This window comes from Nothobranchius furzeri, chromosome 9 (genome assembly GCF_043380555.1).
Source record: "Nothobranchius furzeri strain GRZ-AD chromosome 9, NfurGRZ-RIMD1, whole genome shotgun sequence".
Lineage (NCBI taxonomy): Eukaryota > Metazoa > Chordata > Actinopteri > Cyprinodontiformes > Nothobranchiidae > Nothobranchius > Nothobranchius furzeri.
This window is the reverse complement of record NC_091749.1, coordinates 60,337,022-60,363,204: the sequence shown is the minus strand read 5'-3', so window position 1 is coordinate 60,363,204 and position 26,183 is coordinate 60,337,022. Positions and strand designations below refer to the sequence as shown.

General features: G+C 40.4%; 1 protein-coding gene across 6 annotated transcripts in view; it reads right to left on the bottom strand.

Moving 5' to 3' along the window:
* tead1b (TEA domain family member 1b) overlaps positions 1–26,183 on the bottom strand; it is an 86,138-nt gene that overhangs the window by 6,329 nt on the left and 53,626 nt on the right. For 2 of the 6 annotated variants that reach the window (XM_054732068.2, XM_054732069.2), the window contains 8 exons: positions 13,976–14,040; positions 9,539–9,754; positions 5,797–5,808; positions 4,807–4,938; positions 4,530–4,576; positions 4,378–4,439; positions 2,653–2,777; positions 1,280–1,453 (listed from right to left, as the gene is read on the bottom strand). In XM_054732068.2, coding sequence (XP_054588043.2) covers positions 1,280–1,453; positions 2,653–2,777; positions 4,378–4,439; positions 4,530–4,576; positions 4,807–4,938; positions 5,797–5,808; positions 9,539–9,754; positions 13,976–14,040 — 833 coding nt within the window. The remainder of the gene's footprint in view (positions 1–1,279; positions 1,454–2,652; positions 2,778–4,377; positions 4,440–4,529; positions 4,577–4,806; positions 4,939–5,796; positions 5,809–9,538; positions 9,755–13,975; positions 14,041–26,183) is intronic. The other 4 variants (XM_015953053.3, XM_015953055.3, XM_015953057.3 and 1 more) reach the window with 4 other exon arrangements.

Here is a 26,183-nt window from a genome sequence, read left to right as displayed (position 1 = left end):
AGCCGCATCACTGCGCGGAAAGTGAATGCGGAAAGCATAAACCAAGCTTATGCCACATATCCTGAGCTGGCCATCACGAGTAGACAGGACACATGATTGCTACGGCGGCGTTTTGTCCCCAATGCAGACTTAATTTGTCAGGCCAGAACAGATTCAGGGGGAGGAGAAATGCCTGTGACACAACTTACTCCTGGATGCAGTGAAAATCTTTACATGGACCATATTGACGCTGAGGCACGAAAATGCAGCCAAAAAGGTTTTGGGGATATTTCTCTTGAGGAAATGACAATATCACATAATAAAAAGCTCCTCAACATAGATCTTTCATGATATGGCCCCTTTAAGGCTGAAGCGAAGCAATCAGAGAGGTGTGACTTTTATGTGGAAGAGCATCAACCGATGCGAGAAATGTCCTTTTTGAAAGTATACACACAGTCTGAAGAGGAAAGTCTGAGTTAACTCAGATCAGAGGCCAAGCCAAGGTGGCAGTTGCCTCTCAGCCAAGATTCAGGTTTTTAAAAACAACTTACAGAAATTCTAATTTGATCCCTGAAAAAACATCTAGAAAACAAAGTTTGTGACATAAATTCAGATGCATACTGATAATCTGCTGAGATTATCAATGCCCATTTTAGATGTATCTTAACGTGCTAATGTAGCTATATCAGAGGGGCCAAAAATAAATGAATGCAGTTACATTAAAAGACAGATTTACAAGGTTGAAAGGTTCTGCTTCTGGAGGGCAGCCTCTCTCTGTCCTGAACATGCTGTTCATTACGGACACAAAAAGAGGAGAAATTCTCCCAACAACATTCTCCTCCTTCATTAAAGCAAAGCAGTTACACATTCATTATTGTGCAGATTCTCTCTTTCATTAGAAATTTAGATTCGCCGGTCACTTCAAAAGGAATTTGAGGGGACTTAGTCCAAGTGCATGCGGGGCTACTTTGTTGGCTGCCGCTTGTTAGCATTTTGCATCAGAGAGGAAATAAATACAATGTTTAAAGAGCCATTAGTAGTGCAACCAGGTCACGCCATTGTTTGGGAGATATTACGCTGAATTAGCGAGTGCTTTGATCAAAAGCTCTCCTGCTATGCAAGTCCAAATATAGCAGGGTGCATTCTGTAAACATTAAGAGAGCAACCTTCTCTGTGCAGCCTGATTACTCTGAATCCCTAAAACACGGAGTGTGTGTCAAAGGTTAGCAAAATGTCACAACTAATATTACTCTTATAACTCCTAATAAACGTAATCATTTGGCTCATGAATCACACTCACCCAGAATTTTATGAGGAAGAAGGAATTCTGGGGCCCTTTCCCGTGAAGCTCCTTCAGCCCTCCTTTTTTTTCTGGGAATTTATCATAAATCTGACGGATATCCACCGACTCCAGCAGGGCGTCGCTGTAGGAATGATTCGTCTGTCCGATGTGAACAAACAGGTGCTTGTTGTACTGAAAGAGCAAAGAAATTCAGACGAAATTAAATTATGTTTGACCAAACTTCCACTTAGTTTCAGAAAAGTTCGACCTAAATAAATGTTACAACCAGACCGTAACATTGCAATGTGATACAGTAACCCTCCTATTTGTTTTTCTGTACAAATCTAACTGTATTTTAAGATTCACGGATTATAAGTAACATTCAGCTAAAACCATAAAACCTCATTTGTTCAGGAATACAAATTAACTGCTTCACCAAGATACATCCAATTCGAATCTGGGTTCTGTTAAACCTTCATCAGTGCAGTTTAAAAACTAACAAAAAAAAAACAATATTTTGTTTTGAGTGGCTGTGAGAATTTTGTTGCTGTTCAATTAAAACAGCGTCTCCGTTAGCTCAAACAATTTAGAACATTGAGTTCAATGGAGAAAAATGTCTCTAAATCAAACAAGAAACACGAGCTTATAAACAATTATGGGCTCGACACACGGGAGGCGACAAACGACAGCGATCAGCGAAATTTGTCGCTGTCGCTTTTATTACCTGTCACAAGGGAGGCGATCCGCGGCAGCGGCCAGCGGCAAAGCCGTCTACGCGTTCTGTTCCATGGCGAAATCGAAACTTCTGTTGTTTTGCTTGGCTGTGTCAGGTTGGAGGGAATTAAGGTTATTCAAGCGGTTCAGAGTTAAAAACGCGGTAGATATGATGTTTCACAAGGTGCTGCTGGAGTTATGTGAAATCTTACTTGTGATTTTACTTTATAAAACATAATAATAATCAACTTCTCCTTCATGTTTGCTCGGAGATGTGCGGAGCATCCTGTCCGCTCATTGGTCAGTGAATGAAACCTCCGTTGATTGGTGCTCGTCAAAGCGACAGCGATGAAAAGTTGAAAATATTTCAACTTTCTGGGATCGTGTTGCTGGGTTGCCTGTGCACGACACGTGCACGAGCGCAAAATTTCACACGCACGTTTTTCGCGTTTCGCTTAGTAGGAGGGAGACCCGTGATTATCGCTTTGTCGCGCATGTCTCATTGAAAATGAATGGAGGCGAGGCGATGTCGCCTACCGTGTGTCGAGCCCATTAGTCGTCGTGGCCTCCCCTCAGTCTGGGAGAAGGTTTCCTCTGTATTTATTGAGGAAACGCAAATAACGAGAGAAAAGAAGGAGCACTGTTAGCTCCTTTACTTAGTATTACTCTCTGCTCACCGAGTCTGGGTCTCGCTGTTGCTCTAAGAAGGCGGAGAACTCCACCAGACGGAGTTTCGATGTGCCGATGGAGCGACCCTGCCACGCTGGAGCTGTTGGTGCTGGAGCTGCTGCGGGTTCATAACCTGTAGTTACACAACAAACAAATACCAATATCAAAACCTAAATACTGGAAACACTTCAAAGTCGTTAAAAAGCTGAAAAAAGAAAAGTGACAACTGATTACAAGACAACTCTCAACGCTGTGTCAATTTAAAAAAATGCTGGTTTCTTGTGTGGATTATAATGTTCTTATTTAATCTACACATTCTATTCATAATTCTTTTACATGGATATTCCATCCAAAAATGAAAAGTGGGAAAAAAACAATTTGTACCTAGTCCAGTCATTCTCCTGACCCAACAGTACTCCTTTAGCTTTAGCTTAGCATAAAACACAGAAGGTGAATGGGACCAACTAGCCATGTGAAGCCTCTTTTACAAAAGAATACCCCCAATTTGCCACAACGCCGTGGCAACATCAGGGAGCCTGAGTCATTTGTGAAAATGTACCAACGTTTAGAGTAGTCATGTCCTTGCACCTTTTGGCGGAAGCTTACAGCTGTGTCTAAAATGTTGTCTGTGATTCTTTTGTGTTACTTTTTATTTTGACATGCGGTAGATATGATTATTTAGGTCACCAAGCAGAATTAGGATCACTACAGAGTGATTTTATGGACTTTTTTTCCCCACACAACGCTAGCTGGTCCCATTCACTTACTGTGTTTAATGCTAAGCTAAAGCGAAAGGAGCCCTGCCAGGTTAGGATAATGACTGGGCTGGTTAAAGATTGTTTTTTTCCCACACTTATCTAACTCTGGGAAATATGTCAACAGACAATTTTCACTTTTGGATGAAAATCCCTTTAAAACTTGGAGGATGGAATGTTTTTTTTCTACATTAAAACAAGTACACTGAAAGACACAACAGTTGCTGAAATAATTGTAATCCTTAACCCAGATCCTCAAGTCTTCCCTCTGATTTGGACCAGAGCTGTAAATATTCTGGTTGACTTGAAAGAAATGCACATGTTAAATATTTATGGCTGTCAATATTTGAACTGCAAATTCTCACCATATTTTTCCTCTAAAATTTCTTTTTTTTTTTAAATTATGGCAATAAATAAATAAAATCGCATGCCAATTTTCTTTTTAAGTTCAAAGCAGTGAGACGCTTCAGAAAAGTTTGTGATGAATCAGGAACAAAGTGAGGAGGAGCAGGCTGCAGCACACTATGCTTTACCACTACACGGTACAACACTGGTTTCTGTTATCTTACAAATGATAATAACTTTTTTGGCGGTGCTGCATGTTTTGAGGTTCCAAGTGAATCAGGTACTGAACAGATACTCTGTGGACAGCTGAGGCTGATGAATGTGGAAGCGTGTATTAGCTGCTATTTCCTTCTCTGACTAGAGCAGCAGCACACACGGACAAGCTCTTCTGTATTAAAACCAAACGTCCTCCTCTTCACTCTCGAGTCGCCTCAGATTAAAGTCTCAGGTTAACCAGTGGGATGTAAAAACGGAAACTGGGAAGTTGTGTTTTGCAGCCCGACATCTTCACACACACACACACTGCAACGACGAGCACCTGAGCCAAACTAAACTGTACCAGGGAATGGAAAAGCATTGCAGGTGAAATCAATGTGTGTGTGTGTGTGTGTGTGTGTGTGTGTGTATTCTCACTTGAAATGGCCGTTGTGACTGCTGGCTGGAGGGGATATGGTTGCTGGGTGAAAGGTTTAATACTGCAACAGAAATGACAGCTAGGACCACAAAGCATTGCCACTGACTGAAAGCATTTTATGGTTTAAGAGAGTAAAGTATAACACACTTACTCTTGTGAGGACCCCGGTTGACCAGTCGATATCATACCCTGCCATAGCTAGAGACAGAAGATTTATTAGCACAACAAAGTACTTCTGATTGTGAGCAGCTGCTAGAGACAAGATCAGAACGGCTCTTAGTGTTCAGTGATTGTAGTTATCTTGCCCACCACTCCTTTTGATCATGCACTTATCAGATTGGGGCAGTTGTGCAAAGCTGTGGTGTGTAATGTGATTTGGCCCGAGCTTCGGTGCGGTCAGCCCTGCGGGGTGCCGAGGGGGCTCTTACCCCTGCTCCGGGGAAGGCAGGACGGGGGATGCCTGGCAGGCCGAGTTTGTTGTGAATAGCCGTGGCAGAGACGATCTGAGCCGAGGACATGGAGGCCATGCTCTGGAGGGCTTTGTCCTTCACGGCTTGGTCCTTTAACAGCAGTCACAAAAGGCTTAGCACTCACACAGAGGAGAAAAGGGGGGCATGTTGCTGAGGTAGCAACAAGCACACAATAAACCACACACTAAAAGCACCGCTGACCTCTCACAACAGCAAGCAGCAAGCGGGTTAAAAGAAGCACCATCAGCATCGCCATGCTAAGAGGCGGCTTGTTTGGGAGGTATGTGCTAAACAATAGCTCCTGAATTCCAATATACTGCAGTGAGCAGTGGTATGCGCAGAAATTAGAGTTTACTTCACAACTAATCTTTCATGAAAATACTTTTCAAATGTTCATTCAGAGGCACTTCTCTCAAGGCTGCATTTGACTGCATGGTAAAACTCATCACATGTAAAGATCTTGAAGAATTCCTCACAAAAACTGAAGGACACCAAGCGCACCTTGTTGAGAGCTTTTCACAGCTCCGGTTACTTCCTTTTGTTTCATCCCGGGTCTAAAGCTTTGTAAATATTCAGGAAATTGATTTTTTTTCTTTTCTTTTGGAAAAGTTTTATTAGGCAAGCTGGTGATGCTTAATCAATGCAAAGATAAATGGAAGGAGAAAGCTTGAAGAAGAACTTATGCTTTTTTAAAACAGATTGGTGTCGTTTTGAGACATCAGTGCAGCAACAGCAGCACGTGCACATCCCCATGCAGGGTCCCTGTTGGCAGAAGCTACAGCTGAGCATGCTGGCAGTGAGCTCTGGTGGAGCAGACGGTGTGTTTGTAAGTGACGACACACAGACACGCCAACAAACTCAGAAAACAGCAGCTATCAGGTCACTAAGCAGCAACAAAATACAAAGCAAGCCCAGATTAAAGCAACAATAAAAAACAGAATTACTTACCATACTTGTAACCTAAATGTAAACAAAAAAGGGTTTTATTGTAAACTTGAAAATTCCTCAGTAACATTAGTTATTTCACTTTAGAGTGGCTAGCTTTACCACAACACTTTAATCTGAGTAACGCACAAAAAGATAATAAAATTTGTATTTACAAATTAGCCTGCTGTATAATTTCCCCTATCTGATCAGTAGACATCATCATTAGGGACAAAACAACAGAACAGTGGTGTAATGACTGTAATTTTACTAAAACTCTATAGAAAAGAGCAGAAACAGCAGGTTTGGAGGCAGACTAAATGAAAGGTACACTTGTACATCTTTGCCACAGAACTCTAATTTGCTTTAAATGAGAAAAGAGAGAGATTCATACAAAAGCTGTCTGTTATTCTTCAGAGCCGCCTGTACCCCTGAAAGACCAGGCATTGATGTGGCTAGGTCTAACTTAGTCTCAACACACACACACACACACACACACACACACACACACACACACACACACACACACACACACACACACACTAATGACGGGTCATTAATTCATACTGAATACTCGTAAAAGAGCAAAGTGTGAAAGTCAAAATGTAGTCTGCTCCATGGAAGTAAAAAAAAAATTGGCACACAGCCAGAGCGTCCTTTGATATAGAAACACCCTTAATACAGGTCAGTATTATTCAAGATTACTTCCCTCACAATGCCCCTCTCCCATTTTAATCGGCCATTCTGAAACTCTTCCCTTGAGTTTATTTTTGGGAGGGGGGAGGGGTTACAGTGATCACCATTTCTGAAATAACTGACAGGAACGCTCTGTAATGATGACATCTGAACTGGGAAGAAGAAAAGCAACTGACAGCAAAGGTGATCCTGGAGTCTTCAACAGATTGAAAGATCATGAAGGAGGAGAAGAAAAGCAAAGAGGGCGTTTCAGAACCAGCCAGCCTCACAGCCATTCTCTGCTCTCGATGCACACCATGGAGACTTTTGACAGCCAGGGAAAGTTGGTGTTGATTGTAGAATAAAGTAGAGGGGTAATCTGTTCCTTATTGTTTTGGTAAACACAGACACCCCCGCTCTCTTGTCCAACCTTTTGTGTGATCTCTGGTAAAAGATGTCAGCAGAGTTTTCTACAGAGTCAGTGCTCAGCCACTCCCCAACAGCCAATGCCAGCATGCTTTGCAAAACATAGACCCTTAGACCAAAGATGGGTGGCTACAAATTTAGAGTTTGCCCCGAAGGTGAAATTATTTGCATGCATCTATGTCTAATAAACTTTTTTTTACAAAGAAATCTGACAAGCTTTTATTTCCTCCCATGGCTCAATCTGGCCAACTGGTGCAACAATCAGATGTATTAGTCACGTACTGATTTAAAACTTTGGTTTTATCAGACTAAATAAACATTGGTGATCTACTAGTTCCTCCTTAATCATCATGTTTACATTCTTGTCTTGCCCTAAATTTTGTTTAATGATTCCATTAATGATGACAACTCCTTATGATCAGAGGCAACTTTAGGCAAGCTAACGTGTTTAACAACTATCACAACTGTTGGTATGAATTTGAACAACATCTATATTTACTGGAACTTTTATTTCTTCTAGGGCTGCACGATATTAGGAAAACCTGCGATATTCGATAACAGTGCTTAATATTGCGATATTGATATTACCCACGATAAATGAACAAATACTAAAGTATGCAGTGTTGGTGTCGTCTGGCGTGTGACGTCTGCTCTGGGTTCAAAGCAAACAAAAACTAATGCATGAATTCCATTACAGCATAACATTTTTATTGCAAAAACATGCAGCTGCACCTGCTGCTGTATTAGCAGCAAAACAGCAAACTGCATGCATGCAGTTTCTCAGTGACTTTAAAACATCACCTCCACCATAAAACTTTTCTGATGCTTCAAATACAGAAAAACATCCCTTACCAGGGTTTTTGAATGAATAAAAAAATCAGAAAATAAGTTTAAATGTTAAATAATAGTTAACATCATTTAAATGCAACAGCTAATTCTCTCATTGCTACTGAACATTTTCTCCACTTATGTGGTTATGATATAAGGCTGTTGCTGTAAATGGGAAGTGATCTGTGCTGGGCCAAACTAGGAGAATATTAAGATTTTCTGAGGGAAAGAGAAAAACAATTGTCTACCTTTCAGAAGAGGAACTGGCAAAAAACTACATGGAAAATATGTGAAAACGTTTGTTTTTAACCCCAAATTGAACAAGTTTACCTAGATCTTAAAAAGCAGCTCAGATGATGAAACTGCAACTATGATTCTGATAACAAGCTAACAAATTGAACTAGCTCCTCTTAAGATAACCAGCTAGCAGAGCTTCTGACTGAGTTTATGTGCAGCAGCAAATCAACTATCCTGATTAACAAGGTTATAAAAGCTCATAAAAGAAAAATCACTTTGATGTGTGGGGGAACTTTTCCAGGCCCTCTTTAGCAGGGTGGGACTCGGAGGAGAGTGCTGTAGCCTTTTAGCTGGAAGCTAACCGGAGCCTGGGGCTAACATCACCACCCGGTGGAACAACCCGGTGGAACACTAGCGACATGAAGGTGGGTTGGTTCACCGGCACGTGTCGGAGTCAGCCCGGTTATTATCAGCTGCTTAACGACACCGAGCGGAGTCACGTTCACGTTTGAAAGCAGCGCTGATTCCAGAAACATCAGCACATAGTGCGTTCGTTAATCTGAGCCAGCATGACGAACAAGGGAACGGCGCCGCTAACTCAGTTCGGGTGTTGCGTTCCACCCTTCCTAAGGGTCTACGTAGGGGGTGGGCGTATTACGTAAACGGACCCATCTGATTGGCCGCATATCAGAAGGGCTACATTTGATTGGTCAAATAATACTTCCGCGTAAAAAACAGCTGGTTTACAAAAAGTGGATGTATGACACGGATGGAAATGTTTGAACCAAACATTTATCGCCGTTTTTGACGTGCTTTGCGATGGGCCTATCGCACGTCCTGTTATCGCAATGACGATAATTTTTCGATATATTGTGCAGCCCTAATTTCTTCTAACAAAAGCTCACTCTGCCTCCCATTCAGAAAACTCCTGCAAAGTGCTCCCTCCATCTGTAATGTAATGTAATCAACATGCTCATTGTTTATCACAAGAGAGGCAAAAAAAAGGGAAGTTTACTTGAACTGAGTTTAGTAAATGCTCAGAGCTTACAAATTAAAGGGCGTGTGCCAACTTGTTTCTAAAGAAATACAGAGTGTCATCATTTATCCAGGAGTGGAAGCCAAGACCAAACCAGGCTCTGTTTACTAAACTGATTAAAACATGTTCTGTAACATTTTTGTGTTTGATATATTTTTAAACATTAATGTTAATTCTCAACTTTAACCCGATCTTATTGTAGCACCAGTAAGGATCTTAAATAATTATAGATAATAACGCAACACAATCACATCAGTTTATCTGCTTAGCTTATGGAAATGAACATAGATGTCACGGATATGATGTGCAGCTGCTGTCAAAGCAAAGGCCCGTGAAGAGACGTGAACATAGAGTCATGCAGACAGCAGACAGGACAGTGAAAGCACATCCGAATGACAGAGGGAAGATAAACGAGGTTAGAGAAGCTGAATGGGTTATTGTCACTGAAGAGAATTAGGGTTAGAGGGATCAGAACAGAGCAACAGGCATTCACTCTGTCACCACAGGAAACAGGAAGTCCAGACGAACAGCAACCAACAAGCCCAAAAGCAGAAAAGCGCATACCTTTAGCTTGGAATGAAACTCACGAGATTTTCTTCTGGCAAGAACCTGAATGTGACTAGACACCTGCGGGGTAGGGGAGGGGAGGAAAACAAAGGAAGAGCCTGTAACCATGGCAATGAAAAGCCCCCTGCAACAGGGCGAAGCCAGACGTACCTTAATGGCTGCTTGGATTTCTCGAACTTTCTTTCTTGCTAAGACCTGTATGTGACTAGACACCTCCATTTAAACAAGAAGAGAAAAGGGGAAAATAAAAAAACGGGGAAAATGTGTGGATCACATATTTCTTTATTTAAAAACACTTCAAAGAGATACGATGCATAACTGAAACATTTCCAGACCACGCGCCAAGCTAGCAGCCAATAAAGCCTTATACAGTGTGTTGTCGTGACTTAAGTGAGCTGATTAGGGGAGATGCAGGCCCCTTTAGCGCACATTAAGAGCACACAGATGTGATCTAGTGTGTGCTGAATGAAAATCGGCTAGTCTAGTATCTAGAGGGAGATGGGTGAGGCCTTTCTCTGGCCAAGTTTACTTCTGTCACTCAGACATTTCTAATTTATCTTGTACTCTTAGATAATGCGATGAGAGTAGCACCATGATTAAAAGGAAATGCAAGTAAATGAAAGCTTTGAGAGGTAATCTCCACTTTTGTTACTTACAATAATCACAATTAAAAGGAAAAATATTCGGAAGATTGCAGCAATTTAACAGAAAGGAATCATCGTTTACAGGTGACAGAACTAAATACTCACTAAATATCCTTACAACTCACGATTAAAAGTTTATACCAACGTTGCTTTATCACCTGAATTAGAGCTCTAACAACTGCATGAACCACAAAGCACCAGCAACTTTTATGAACTGATTTTAGCTTCTTCAACATGAGGATTTATTTTAAAAATCAACAAAAACAATTGTTGCTGCTCATTTTTGTCTGGTTATCCAGTAAATATTAAGCTGTAAGACAATAAGATGATGCTGAAAAATACAAGAAAATTCCACAACATGTTTTCCTGTACCAGTGGAAAGTGTTGGACACCTCCTGATTCAGAATGAACAGGAATGTGTGTGTTTGTGTACAAAAGAAGAAACATGCCTCTTAATGTAAATGTGGGTAAATAGCTCAGTACCAGTGTGATTCTGTGTCCCAGAGCGAACCATACGGCCTTTCCGGTCCAGAATAATCAATGCACAGTCAGTGATCGAGTGTCACTGCAGACACCAGCTAGTTTATCACTGAAGACGGTGGTCAAACAGGATTTACAGAGAACAACAGTGGAATGGAGGTACTTATTACATGTGGTTTAAAAGCAAGTTTTCACTACATATTTTAAGTAACACCAGTTTCCTGCTCCTCTGCTCTACTGGTTGAAAAATGAATTACAACTGTGGAACATTTACTCTCTTTTCTATTGCATTTCACTCAAAACATGACTCTTTTTTCATCACAAGTAAACTACTTCTGTAGAGCTTTAAATTGTTTCCAACAATTAGAAGCCACATGGTAAATGAGTTTGTGAGGGGATGTTGTCTGACATTACACCAGCAGCTGACAAACTATGATCTTTAATACTTACATGACACAATGCTAAAAACAGTACATCTGTAAATAATGTCACATGATAAATGTTTGAATAATACCATGTGAGCAGTGGTTTTCTTTGGCAGCTTCTGTTTGCAAACAAAAATGACTCAAATCCTCACAAAATCTAGATCAGAAGTCTAAAGTCTACTTAAATCATGAACAGAGGTCCTTAACTCATATTTGAATACATTTGCAGTGGTCTCTAGTAGGAATAAAAGCTTTGTAAGTTGTACTTTGGGGGGGGGGGGGGGGGGGGGGGAAGCTTTGGTGTGCCTGTTTGAGGATGTAGAATTAAGCTATAAAAGTAAATTCTAAAGGCAGGTTTTGGAGTCTTATTTCCTCATATTTGAGCTTCTCACCTCTGATTGGCTAACAGCAACGCAACTCTACCACTGACTGTTGGCTTTGCAAAGTTCATGTTTTATCTTTACAAATAACTGAAGCCTGACGGAGCTGTGCCATGTGGTGTAGTTGCTAACACTAATGGTTAGCTTCTACTAGTCAAGATGTTCTCTGCTGTTTTCTGAACGCTAAACCAACAGCAGCCTTCCCCGTCATGAGTCAAGATGGGTGAGTGCAGGAAAGTTAAGTGACAGTGATAGTTTTAAAGTCTTGCATTGCTGCTCAAATTGCCTTGTTTTATTCTTTTTATTGTTTTTTATTGAAAATTGTTTGCAATTTTAATCTGTTTTCTCTTTGATTTATTGTTGATCTCTTTGTATTTTATTTAAATGTAGTCTACTTTTTAGAAAGGTTCTATGGACAAGTGTTGCAAATTAGCACGTGTGCTAACACACTAAACAATGCATCTGGTTCGTCCAATGTAATTGCTGTGTCCATGTCAAATAAACATCACTCACTCACTCAGTGTGACGTAGATCTGTCGGGTTTTTCCAAATCCTAGATTTTTCATCAGAAGCTAATAGGAAATAGGAGTAGGAGACTATTTTCATGTTCAGCCTGCATGAAAAACCGGGAGTGACCAATCTTTTTTTAAATTAATAGGTAAAAATTGGTTTCTCAGTGAAGGACCTCTTTAACCCTTTAAAGCCTGATACAAAAAATAACATTCAGATAAACATTTTTTTTTCTTCAAAAAAGTAGATGTTTCTAGGCTAGCATCAACAGAAAACTGTAATTGGGAAATGCACAATTTTACAATGGTAATTCCAAACTATACTTTACACCATAGCCTCTTTTAGAAAACAATGCCGTCAATTTGCTACAACACCGTGGCAGCATCTGGGAGCCTTAGGTCATTCATAAGTGGTCAGACCATAGTGGTAATGTGGTGCAATCATGTCCTTTTTACAATAGATTACACGATTGCGGCATAAACGGGGTATGGGGACGGTCTCTGTGTTGACACGGACTTCCGTTTATCTTGAACATTACTTTGCTTTTTATTGCGATCGAAGCCACAATCATTACGTTGTTTTAACAGTTCGCTCCTAAAGACTGAGATCCTCATCTGTGCTCAAGACAAGCTGGCTCCTAAAGTCAGAGACTCTCTTGGTCAGCTTGCTTCTCACACCAAACCCCTCTGTCAGGAATCTTGGTGTGACCTTTGACCCAGCTCTCACCCTGGATTCTCATGTCAGTTCTCTGGTTCGCTCTTCCTTCTTCCATCTAAGGAACATTGCTAAGCTGAGTTCCATTCTGTCCCGCTCTGAACTTCAGACAGTTATCCACACCTTCATCTCCTCACGCTTAAACTACTGGAACTCGCTCTTCACTTGTCTGAACAGAACCTCCCTGAACCGTCTACAGGTGGTTCAGAATGCCTGTGCTCGGCTTCTGACCAAGTCCTCCAAACACACCCACATCCTCCCGCTTCTCCTCCAGCTTCACTGGCTGCCAGTCAACTTCAGGGTTCATTTCAAGATCCTGGTTCTGGTCTATAGGGCCTTACATGGACAAGCACCATCATACATTGGTGATCTTCTCCATCCCTACACCCCCAGCAGGCTAAAGGTGACAGATCGTTTGCTGCTGTGGCCCCCAGACTCTGGACCTCTCTCACCCTGAGCCTGAGATCAGTGGACTCAGTGGTCTCCTTTAAAAAAAACTCACCTGCTCAGGCTGGCTTTCGTGTGACCTTCATCATCACTCTCTCCTTATTCTGCTCTTTCTACCTATTCCGCCTTTCCTGGGATCCACCGATTTCCCTCTTTCTTATTCATTTTCTCTCTCTCTTTCCCTTACATTTTTAATCTATTTTTTGTCATTTTAAACATCTTTTTTAATATTTTTTTGTTTTTGTGATATATATCCCTATATAAAAAATCACTTTCTTTCTTCTTTCTCCACAGTCCCTGTGCAGTCTGAGATGATCTGACCTCCAGCTCTAACAGAGAGAAGCTCATGGAGCTCTGCATCACTGCAGTTTATCATTTCAGCTGCTTCTGTTTAAAAAAGTGAAAGTTATAGTCCGTGTTTACTTTTATTTTTCAATTAAGTTGCAAATTAACTCCCCACATGATCATGACACCTCCCTCAACAATCGCCGTTTATATGACAGATGATTATGGCAATATTACTACCAAGTGAGACGGAACAAATGCCGCAAAATTCGTGCATCACCATGGCGCATTTCTAAGACACAGTGTTGCAGTAATTTTACGCTGATTTGCCGGCACAGTGTGTCTTGTAAAAAAGGGCTTATATGATGCAGTAATTAGATCTATTACAAGGGAAGACTAGCACATGAATGTACTAAACTTAAAAATTATAAATTTGGCATTAAAGGGATTTTATACTCATCCTGTTTTGTTTACTTTGTTCACAGATCTGATAAACCTCCATTTATTCTGCAACAGAAAGGCCTTTAATAATTTATTTCTTTGTCTTACCTGCTTGCGAGTCCTCGTCTTTCCGGTACGAAGCTTGATGTATCTGGCTATCAGCTCATTTCGACCTTAAGAAACAGAAAAGGGACAAACATCTGTATAAATGAGATTTAAGTTTGACAGTGTGAGAATCTGTTTCTGAGCATGTGAAAGTGCTTTGGATTCTTCATTAGGTTTTGGAGCAGCACAAATTTTTCTGGTTGTTGGATTTAGTTCACGGTTAGGCTGCTGAACCGTTTTGTAATTGTTGCAGGAAACGGTCACTGCGTATTTCATATCACTTTACTTCTATTAGTGTCTACAAGCAAGTATCCAGCATATAGACTTGAATGGAAACTTGTGTAGTGTAATTCTGAGAATTCAGACAGCAAAACTGGCCTTCTTCCATGTTGCCTACATCTACCGCTTGTCTGTGATGGCCTGTGGGCTCTTGTCACATTATACCACTGCCAATACACAAGTTCACCCAGTGGTGCGCTGGACTCTAAAGCAGAAACTAGCCCTTACTGTTTGTCAAATGCCATTCTACATAAATGGCTTCAGAGCACAGCGCTCAGAAAAAAATGCCGCCCCAACAAAACACTAGCTTTAAAGACCAAAATGAAGTCTATATGTTTTGTAATTGTTCACTGTTAAAATCACTTCTGGGATAAAAGTAATATTAATTACTCTAAAAATATAGTTGATGAAGGTAGTTTAACATAGTTAAAAAATTATTCAGATTGGTATTTTGAGTACTAGCAAATTGAGAAGTATGTACATCTCAACAAATCAGATCCAGTTTTCCCGTGACAACGCTGCGCTCCATTAGCATGAAAAAAAGACCCAGCGGCAGCAGAGCCTTTAAATTAATCTAATTCAACCTCATGCTCTTCAAAGCCCAACGTTTTGAAAGGAAGCAGATCTACTTTTCATGCTATTACAAACAATAATGGCAACTGAATATATTGGGTTTAAAACAGTGCAGACCTGACTAAATTATAATTAAAGCTTAGCTTTGTAGAAATTTCCAATTAACAGCCGCCCAAAACATTCTTCTGCCCTCAGCTCTGCTCTAATTGCTGTAGAAATGCACTGACCCTGCTTGGCCCTTTCATATGGTAATAGCATGCTGCTAACCAAAACTATTACACAAATTATCGGAGGAGAGGGACTCTAATTATGTGTCCAGCTGTAGCCAACCAACACCATGGAGCTGCCGTACTTCCCTCTGAAATTCGCCAAACCCTCATGGTAATTTAACATTTTTCTACCTTTACTTCATTATCGATTAAAGCCTTTCCTGCTGCTGTGACACAATGGGACAACAAAGTGCCACATGTGATAATAAGCTGTATCTTGGGAAATCATAGGCAAAAGCATTTTCTGTCAGTGGTGCCACATCAGAGACCACAAGAGAGAGTGCGGGGGATATCTCAGAGGAGTAGACGTAGATACCAAAGTACACATGTTTGATTCATTTACTGTTTGAACAGCAAAATTATAAAAAGAGAAACACAGTGAAGTTGAGTACCTATGTTGGACTGTACCAACACTTAAGTATGCTAAATGGAAAGACCTATAGGTTGTAGGCTGTATTTTCTACTGGTTTGTGATGCACAGCTCCCTGAAATCATCCATAACTGTCTGGTATGGGAAACACTCTGATAATATTAAAAACAAAGTGTGATTAGATCTGCTCAAACACTGTAGCCTGGCAAGCTATCCTATATATGAGAATATATAGTCTGTCCATTGACAGCTCTCAGTTGTGGGGCAGGATCTATGGTTGTCTCTCAAACAACGTGATGAACTCACAGCTATGGATGTCAGTCAGCAAGGCAGTCTGCCATACTTTGTCAAAAAAGATGCAAATACGTCCTTTGTCTAAATAAACTCAAGTACTTTTATCTACTCTTGACTCAAAGAAATGTCCAAGTCAAAATAGTCCAAAGTTGATGTCAAAGTCATTTCTAAACGATTCGTCCCCATCTTTGCTTTTTCTGTAAATTTCCGTCCACCAATAGAGCACTAGTGACTGGCCCACTAAACAAATAGAGTGCTGTAATTGGACTGCCACAGATGTCAGTCAACAGGGCAGTCCTCCATTACACTGTGGAAAACACATAAAACATAAAAACATAAAATAATACAGTTTTTCCAAATGAACGTGCCGTGATTGGCTAGCCACAATACTGTCCGGGGCTGCAAGGGTTCCGATGGAGCATTGCTTTGGCAAATGATGGTCTACATTCTAGGCTGCAAATATTGACAACCCCACAATGAACCACAAAAAGGACCGTAATGATGGACCCTGCTAGCCTGTCAAGCCAGACTAATTAAATATATTATTTAGTTAGGCAACGCTTCATTGACGGTTGTTAGTCGTGGGGTGGGTTCTCCCGTTGTCTTTCATAGGATTTCTGCATGCTACTGGACAATGAACTACGTGACACACTCACCACAACGAATGACGGTAAACAAGGCAGTCTGCTGTTGAAGAAGGCAAAAATACATCCCTTTACCAAATAAAGGACTTAAATACATATATCTTCTCCTGATTCTAATAAAGTCTATATCCAAATAGTCCATTGATGTAAAAGCCGTTTCAAACGACCCCGTCGCATCATCTTGCCTCCCAGACGAATAGAAGGCCCTGATTGTCCCACAAAGCAGATAGAGCGCTGTAATTGGCCCAACACTGTGGACCAATCACAGCACTCTACCAGTTTGAAACCCCTATAGAGAGCTGTGATTGGACAGCCAGAATGCTGCTAGGGACTGCGGAGGTTCCAATGGAGCATTCCTAGACCAAACCCTGCCTATCCAGTCTATGAACTATACCTACGTCAGAAAAATGATTGAGGAATGTAAAAACTCGGGACAGAAATGCTAACGAACAGTGTCTTACCTGAGGCTCTGAGGTTTTTGAACACCATCCCTCTAACTGTCCTCTTTATTACAGTAGGATTTGAGGGATTTATTAATTCCTGTAGGTTATTTATTTAGCAAGGAAAACTTTATTTCCCAATGACTCCAACATGCTTTCTGAAATACAGTAACAAGTTAACAAATTACACTGAAAATCACAATAGCTGATTTCAAAATTTGGGAAAATGTAAATGAACAATCCATTTGTTTTGTGTTTTTATTAATTATTAAAATGAGCAGAAATAAAATATGATAACACAGTCTCTTCTAGAATCTCTTTAAATTAATATAAATTTAATAAAAAATAAATAAATAAAACATTCATTCCTCAATAATATCTTTGATATTTTAAACACTTGTCTGAGAGTCCCACCTACACATACACATAAAAGGGTTGGGCTTTAACTTCCTGTTCTTGGTTTACCTTGTCTGTTTTCATTCTGCACATTTAGGAAAGGCTGATCTGGCCTTAGCCATGTGACCTTACACTATAAATAAACACCATCTGTAGATTTAACATTTGTGTGTGCTTATCAAGCGCCTGCAGTTCAAACCTCACCAGATGAAGTGGGGAGCAGCACCATTTTCAATAATTCACATACTGTGGAAACACAACATGACAATACAGGCATTCATGCAAACTCCTGATTCCCAGATCAAAGCACACAAATGGCCAACTGAAAGCTTGCTTACTGTTGAATAATTCATTCTTTTCACCAGGCTGGAAAAAAAGCCTAGTGGGTCCTCGCTAGCCAGCAAGCCCCATTCCCCCTCACCACCCACCTCCCTTTACTGGAAAACAACTATTGTTGGAGAAAAGATTTGACTATCCACATCAAAGATGGAAATGTTTTTGACTCAGCTCTGATTTTAAAAAAATCATGAAAAAAATATATCCTCAACAAACTAAAGGAATATATTTTCTAACAAATACAAACCTGTTGAACATTTTCAGTCATTTGGGTTTCATCGACTCAAACTTCAGCTGAAGTCACTTGGGTTATTTCCATTTTCACTGATGTTAAAAGCAACATGCAATGTTCATCACATTAATTGTAAAATTATTTGACATTTTATGAATTATGATATTAGTCACCTAGAAAATTTGACTAAATAATGTTTTATTTAATATCAGCCAGACTGTTGGACTTTGAAGAAAGTCTTGTCGGCTGGTAAATTCTGTGTGTACCGCAAACTTTGGGATTTATGAAAGAAAACTTAGTGGAAAAATGTGTGCAACTTTAAGTTGACTAAGGACCTGGCTTACGCACATTTTGGACATGGAAAGCATCTGCAGTGCTGCTGCTGAGAAGGATAAAATTATGAAATCCTGCAGCATTATCACTTGTACTGCTTCGTTGTCACACAGAACAAGACCCCCCCCACACACACGTGCGCGCACACTCACACACACATACACACAGCCTGTAGCGCAGAATACGGAACGCAGAATATCAGCAAGGGGACAGATTGAGACAGAATGTCATGCGTCTGTGACAGTGTGTGTCCTGTCACTGTGACCCGATTGATCGTGCGCCCTGGCTACTTGGGCAAGGGAGATCTCCGTTTGGCTGACTGGTTAGCGTGCGTGACTTTCACCCGGGAGTCTGGAGATTGAATCCCAATTGGACCATTTTATTTTTATAACCGCCACAGATCTCTCTGAAGAATTCATAACATTGACGGCTTCAGCAACGCTGTGCCACGCCGTGGATTTTCTCTTATTTGTTTTGCAAAGGCACTTCCTTTCATATCTCCACCTCACCCATAAGTACCTAAATTTCTGCTTCTGTGAAATTGCACTTCCTTGATCTGCCTTGATCTACGGTCGCCATCGTCATTGGTGGAGCGCTGCAACAGCCGGCTTATTTATATGCATGAGATCCACAAGGCACTTTGCATTGACCATTTATGGCAGTAAGTGGGCGTGGTCAGGGTGGGATGTGATTAAAAAGCAGCTGAAAACCTATCTAGATAGTTTCTGATTTATGAAGCAGAGATTGTGTGCAGCTGTGCGTACTCCATGTTTGATAGATCACAAACCTACTTGGCGTAAGTACTTTTTTTTCTGAGCTTAACTTCGGTTTTAGTAAGGATTCTACACAATGTTTGATAAATGAGACCCCTGGTTACTCCACATACAAATTTCATGAGCATTTTTTAACTCAGAAGTACCCCAGAAGGACTTAGTTGTTTGTCCTTTCATCAAAACTTATTTTGAGCCTGAGAGGGTTAAACAGAAACAATTTGCATTTACTGACATTGTTTTTATTATTTTTATTATTATTATCACTTAGAGAAGTTCTGATGTTTAGTACAGTCTAGAAGCAAAGCATAAAGAGAACTGAGAAGATTAACCCTGTAGTTGCTATTATCTATTTTAGTCAGGGATCCAATTCATCCCCCTGGAAAATGAGGACCCCGCTGTTGTCAGTACAGATGCAGGATAGTAGCTGTATCCAAATTCAGGAGTTGCATGCTCATGAGTACCCGGCCTCATTGGTCTCAGGAGAATGTGTTCTTCTGTGACTGGTTAGATCAATTTGGACTGGTCTAGCCTTAAACAATAGTCTCGCCCCTACTTTGATGGAAGTCCTCTTGCCACCTAGCAACTGCTACCCCACTAAAAAGAAGCTGCAGAAATGGAGCTCGCACATGTTGCAAACTTTTTCGTTGTTTTGTTACTGCGCTGTCATATTTTGTATGTCAGGCTGAGACGCAATAATACGCTGGTATAGAATTATTTGCCTTTTATGTAGTCTAAAAGCTCCTACCAATTTCATGTCAATTTAACCTAGCTTCATGACATGAATAATTTGGGGTACTGAAAAACATGAAAACACTACTGTATTTAATATCCATGTGTGTGATATCCTGCAGTGCATCTCAGGATTTATAGAGGTGAGGAGACTACACCGCACCTGTTCTCAAAATTGGGGAAAAGAACAAATTTCAAGACCACATTCTGAGCACTCTTTGGATCTGGATAGTCTTTGTCGTGGTGCTGTGACATCACTGGTCTTAAAATCTGGCCTCATGAGCACGCAACACCTGAATTTGGACACAGCCAGTGTCTCAATCCATTCCCGACCCGCAAAAAAAAAATACAGCTATTATAACCTAAATCACTCTGTAAGCATAATGTATCTATATATAGCTGAGCTTATGCATAGATGTGTAAGCTTATATACGTTTAAAAACAGGTTTAGTTTCATTCAGTTTTTCTCTTAACTTTAAAGCAGCTACACACCTCTCCTAATGAACTCTATCTGCATTAAATCTAAAAACTGTATTTAGTCTGAATGAATCTCTGGGCTATAAAAAAATGTAGAGTCTTATAGTTTAGTTTGTTTCAGGAATAAACTACATAAAACATCTTTAAGGGGTCCTAGAACTCAAAGCTGCATTTATCTTGTCGTTTAATATAGGCAGCTTGGGGTGTCAAATGTACCATAACAAAAAGTCTGCGCCATCTCTGACCTGATTAATCAGTAACTTAATGGCTCTGTAGCTGGTACAAGGCATCATAAGCGTAGACATGCCACCTTAAGTCATTATGTCCAGACCCACTTCTGCAATATATAAATGTTGGTGGCAGTAACACTTACTGCAGAACATTAGCTTTAGCTAATGTCCATGAAATGTTCCAGGATGGACTGGGAATATCCAGACTTTGAATGAATGCCAAACAAGATTCATAACTTGCCTGAAGAGTTATCCAGATGGTGTACACGGCTGTACACAGAGTTTCCAGCTTCAGGCAGCCATTGAGGTAAACTGGTCTATAGCACACAGCACATTTAATATTCTTGTTCTGGCTGAGTGAGTGGGTGGAGTAAACCAGTCTTTCTATTGTAGGGCTTTGTTATAGGGTTGTGTATGGCCATTTATCAGGGTTCCTGGACCATTATGAGCCTCATTAAAAAGGCTCAAAGAACTGTTCCCAATTTTTTAAAAGTTGTTCTAAGTTCCCCTTAAACTTATACAATTTTCACCTATTAGTTTCATAATAGACTGACTGATTTTTCTACCGACTTTTTTAATGCTAAGAGTTTTTTTTTTTTTTTGAGGTAACTTTTATGTCCCTTCTGGCCAAAGGGGCTTTTTCAACAGAACTGAATAAATAAACGAAAAAGGCTCTTGGAAAGAAGAGTGAAACATATTCAAAAACAAGAAAAGAAGTCCAGTTACCTTAGAAAACAGATTTACTATGACCTGAATAACAGAGTATTTAAGCAAATGTTTGAGAGGCAATGTGAAGTAGAAATATTAAACTTCTACAAGTCTAAAAACACAATGCTTTTGAGGAAATATAATAGCAGCTCAGATCATATAAACTGATACAGAATATTGTCTTTCTGACTATCTTTTTACATTTTAACGAAGGTTGTGTCACATCAATTATGATTCCTATTTTTGGAGGTCATGACACCAAGTTAAAAGGTTCTGACATAAAAAGGATATTTCTGCTTTTGACATGTTTTCTTCTACTCTATGTTACATTTGAATCAAATTTCTCAGATAAAATGTGCTTTAGCATGTACAAAATGCATTTGTACTATTAAAATTCTTCAACAAGTGTTTTCAAGCACCAGTCAGTTCAGGTGTTAAGAGCCATTACTGCCTCTGCCGGGATTATTGTTACTTTAGGGTTTTGTTTAGTTTTTCTCCAGAGATTTTTCACATCATCCTATTTATGTTGAAGAGACTCTCTCTCTCTCTGTGTGTGTGTGTGTGTGTGTGTGTGTGTGTGTGTGTGTGTGTGTGTGTGTGTGTGTGTGTGTGCGTGTGTGTGTGTGTGTGTGTGTGTGTGATTTTCCATTTACCTGAAAGGTTTACATTGCAGTTTGCTTCTATGAGTTTTTGCAATAAAGAAGATGGACTTTTCCGATGTTACCTCAGTGAATTAAATCCTTTATAACTTATCCCTAATATTTTATTTAATTATATAACCTGCTTATTTGGATTAATACAAGATGTGACCTAAACCTAACACATTATGCTTCTTTAGTTAAATTAACACTTGTTTCTTATCTAAATCTTTACAGTAAATTGTTCATTTTGGTGAATTGGTGGTGAATTCTCACTGGTATTTAAACACAAAAGCTTTTCATTAAATTATAAATAAGAGCTATTCTAACCCTGCAAGAAATAAATGCTGGAGCTAATTTAAGTGATAGTGTATAAAGCTTTTTAACTGGCTTGGTTTTGTCCTTTGAGCTGGGAGAACAATAGCTAAATGCTCTGCTTCCTTCTTCCCCCCTTTCATCCATTTCCTGGAACAGCCTTTTATTTCCCTCTAATGCAAGCAGAACCACAGTCACATCTGGCCCAGCACTCTGCCACGAAACAGCGCTGGGCCTGGCTCAGAATCAGGCGGCAGATTGCCTACATCTGCGTGGCTTCTACTTGACTTTTTCTATGCTGAGCGTGACAGCACTAAACCGAAACTGTTCCACCTAATAAAATTAGTTATTGGGGCTCTTCATCATTAGCAATCTTTTGAATTGTTAAACTACGTATTTCAAATAAGATTGTGAATTATTTTCTATTTCATTTACTTAAAAAAATACTAAAGATTATTTTATTAATTTTTCGAGAATTATAAGTGTCTTGGTGTAAAAGTTTAATTTCAAAAGAATATCTGTAAAAAAAATTATTTTACACTACTTTTGTGTGGGTATGTCCAGGAGCTTTATAGAGGGACCTTTGGTTTATCTAAACCTATCCAAATTGGACACATTTGGGAACGTTTGGGAAAAGTGCTATAACTTTTGAATGCTTCAACCTACAGGTATCAATGAGGGCTCCACAGAAAGCTTACACCTAGAAGAATATGTATCTACACACAATGTCACACTATTAGTTACAGAAAATTCATATTCCAAAATCAAAAATTATTAAATATACTTGTTTCAATATAAAAATTGTCAAAACTAGTTTTATGGGCCATATATATATATATATATATATATATAGATAGATAGATAGATAGATAGAGAGAGAGAGAGAGAGAGAGAGAGAGAGAGAGAGAGAGAGAGAGAGAGAGAGAGAGAGAGAGAGAGAGAGAGAGAGAGAGAGAGGAGATCGCCTCTAGTTCGCCCCAGGGCAGCTGTGGCTACATCGTAGCTCATCACCATCAGTGTGTAAATGTGTGTGTGAATGGATGAATAAGACACTGTAGAAGCGCTTTGGAGTCCTTACTCTGAGAGGCGCTATACAAGTGCGGGTCATTTATCATTTATATATATATAAATAAATACACACACACCACCAACTCCACGGGATATCACCTCACTAAAGGTTGGTTTATGCTTGACGCGTCCGCGAGGTCCGCACGGCTCCGCGCGGAAAAGTTGCGTCATTTTAACAACCACGCCCCTCCACCGCGCCTCCGCACGGCCCAGAATTTCCGCAAAGCGCACCTCGGAAAATTTCTAACCACGCGGACGGACGGACGCAGAAAAACATGGCGGACCGGCAGTAACTAGTATGGCAGAGGTTCGTAAATACAGACATTTGTATGATTCAGCTCTCAGAGATCACCGTGATCAACATGTTGTTAATAATTCTTGGAGAGAAATAGCTCGCACTGTCGGAAAAGACGAGAACACTGTTAAAAATGCTGGAATGCCATGTTGTAAACAGTCATTTCTACTTCTACTATGGTGTAGTGTTGGGTGCATGCCGTAGAGCTCCATGCTGCCCTGTTCAGTTTGGGAGAATATTGGCTCACCGCAGAGACAAGCCGCATGAACCATAAAAGCTGCGAGTTGTGAAGCGCGTTCCATCCGCGAGCCGCATTACCGCGCGGAAAGTGAATGCGTCAAGCATAAACCAAGCTTTAGGTGCACCCTGCCCCCTCTCTGAGTCCTGATAAAACATGTAAACAAGCTATAGAAACTTCACCCTTGCAATTCTCCTGGACCAGACAGGCAATCCAGCCCAACCGCAAACTGTCCTCAGCCACTGAGTCCACCTCTATCTCAACTTGTTCATCAAGCATGTGTTTACGTTTTCTGTACATTTAGCGATATTTAAAACAAAAAAAAACTTGGTGATACCACGATAAAGCACACATAATTTACGCATCAAGTCGCTAGAGAAAACAAATGCCGGGTGCGCACAGCTCTCTACACTTCTATTTACATGAAAGCATAACAAACTATACATCAGCATGCTCAGCTGCTCATTGGCTCTAAGTATGAAGCATTAACCACAGCATCCAATAAAACTGGTTGATTCTACAATGGTGGGAGCTGTGCGTCAGCACTCAGCTGTCTGTCACACTCATTGGCTATTGGAGGCACCAATCACCACCCAGTCCCCTCCTAAATGGCCGACCATTGGGGTCAATCAAATGCTAATACTTATGGATAGCAATTTGTAGCATTGTTATCACCGACAGAAATAAATTACGCCTGATACAAGCAATGGAAATTTTAAAAAAAATCGTCAGCTGAGAAACGTCTTCTGCTGTTTTTGTGCCTTTAAGGATCTATCATGGGTTGTGGACCTAATTATTTTACTGGATTATGTTCTTTAGAATGTTACAATAATGAGACCAAACTTGCTGGGAATTACTGACGTTTGACTTGCAGAAAGCCCTTAAATGTGTCTGTAAAACAGGCATTGGTGTCAGCGCTGTTGTTGTTGTGTGTCAGAATGGTTTGTCATCAAAAAGATGAGAATCTGAGGTTTAATTTGATGCGTATATTGTCGGGGTGCATGACAAGGGGGCATGCACACATGGATGTAATGTTGTTTAATAGTAGTTGTGTCTAGGGACCGGTATGTCTGCATGTTAAGAGTTCAAGCCAAAACCAAAATTGTTTTCCGCCATCTTACCCCAAATCCACACTGGAAGCATCAATGTTGCATTTCGGCAGCAGAACGCCGCTGCTTCAAATATAATCCATTATAGACTACGGCATTGATCCAAACCAGCCGCGATGCGGAACTTGTCAGGCAATGTCTCGCCTCAGAGGTCTCATGTCCAGGCCAGGCCTAGAGAACCTCATTCATGAGTTCATCTCCAGCAAGCTAGACTATTGCAATGGTCTTTTGACTGTGCTTCCCAAAAAAGCTGTGAAGCAACTGGAGCTTGTTCAGAGCACTGCCGCTAATCTTAACAAAAACCAAGAGAACTGAGCAGAACCTTAGGAAACAGTCAGCTGGTACAACCTCGGGTCAAAATCAAACAGGTTGAAGCTGCTTTTAGCTACTGTGCTGCTCACAGATGGAATCAGCTTCCTTATGACCTCAAATGTAACCCAACTCTTGTAACTTTTAAATTAAAATTGAAAACCATGTATTCTTCAGCCTTTGAATGACTGTTCTGAACTGTAACTGCTCAGATTTTAATTTTGTCCACTGAAAATTTAATTTGTGTGTACTTTTTGTCATGTTGATATTTCTTGCTAATTGGAAACATTGTCTTTGTGTATGAAAAGTGCTATGTAAATAAAGCTGCCTCGCCTTGCCTAAAGTAATGGTTGGGTTATATTTTTGCTGGAACGCGTCAATTTCCGCAATTAACATAGGGCTAGACAGGAAATGTTAACTTCTGTCGCTGCACCATCGAGAGCACCCTGACCAACTGTTTAACATTCTGGTATGGGAACTGCTCTGCCTTTGACCGGAAGGCATTGCAGAGAGGTGAAAACTGCCCAACGCATCGCCGGAGCACCACTTCCTGCCATAAGGGACATCTACAGAAAACAGAATCTGAAAAGGGCTGGGAAAATCATAAAAGACCCCAGTCACCCATCACATGAGCTCTTCACCCTCCTGCCCTCTGGGAAGCGTTACAGGAGCCTCCGGACTAAGACCACCAGGTACAGGAACAGCTTCTTCCCCACAGCTGTCAGACTCCTGAACTCTGCCTCCTGACATGGGTCAAATGTCCCATACCTGTAGAAATTATTTACATAACTCACTGATCTTAACTGCACTACTGCATAATTCTGTGTAAATAAACATTCTGTACAATTGCTAAAGCACTTCTGGATGGATGCAAACTGCATTTCGTTGCCTTGTACCTGTGACATGTGCAATGACAATAAAGTTGAATTCTATTCTATTCTATTCTAAAGCACACACAGTATCAGTGTAAAACAATGGGTAATTTTTAAAATAAAAGTCTACTGCAGATATGCAATGTCTTATCTATGTTGCAGCAGCATCAAGGTCCTCTAATTTGTGGCAAAGGTCACATTTACCCAGCTGGGTCAAACAGTACTTTTAAATCCACAGATTAATCAAGGAGCCACGATGTCTGCTCAATATCATATCACCTATC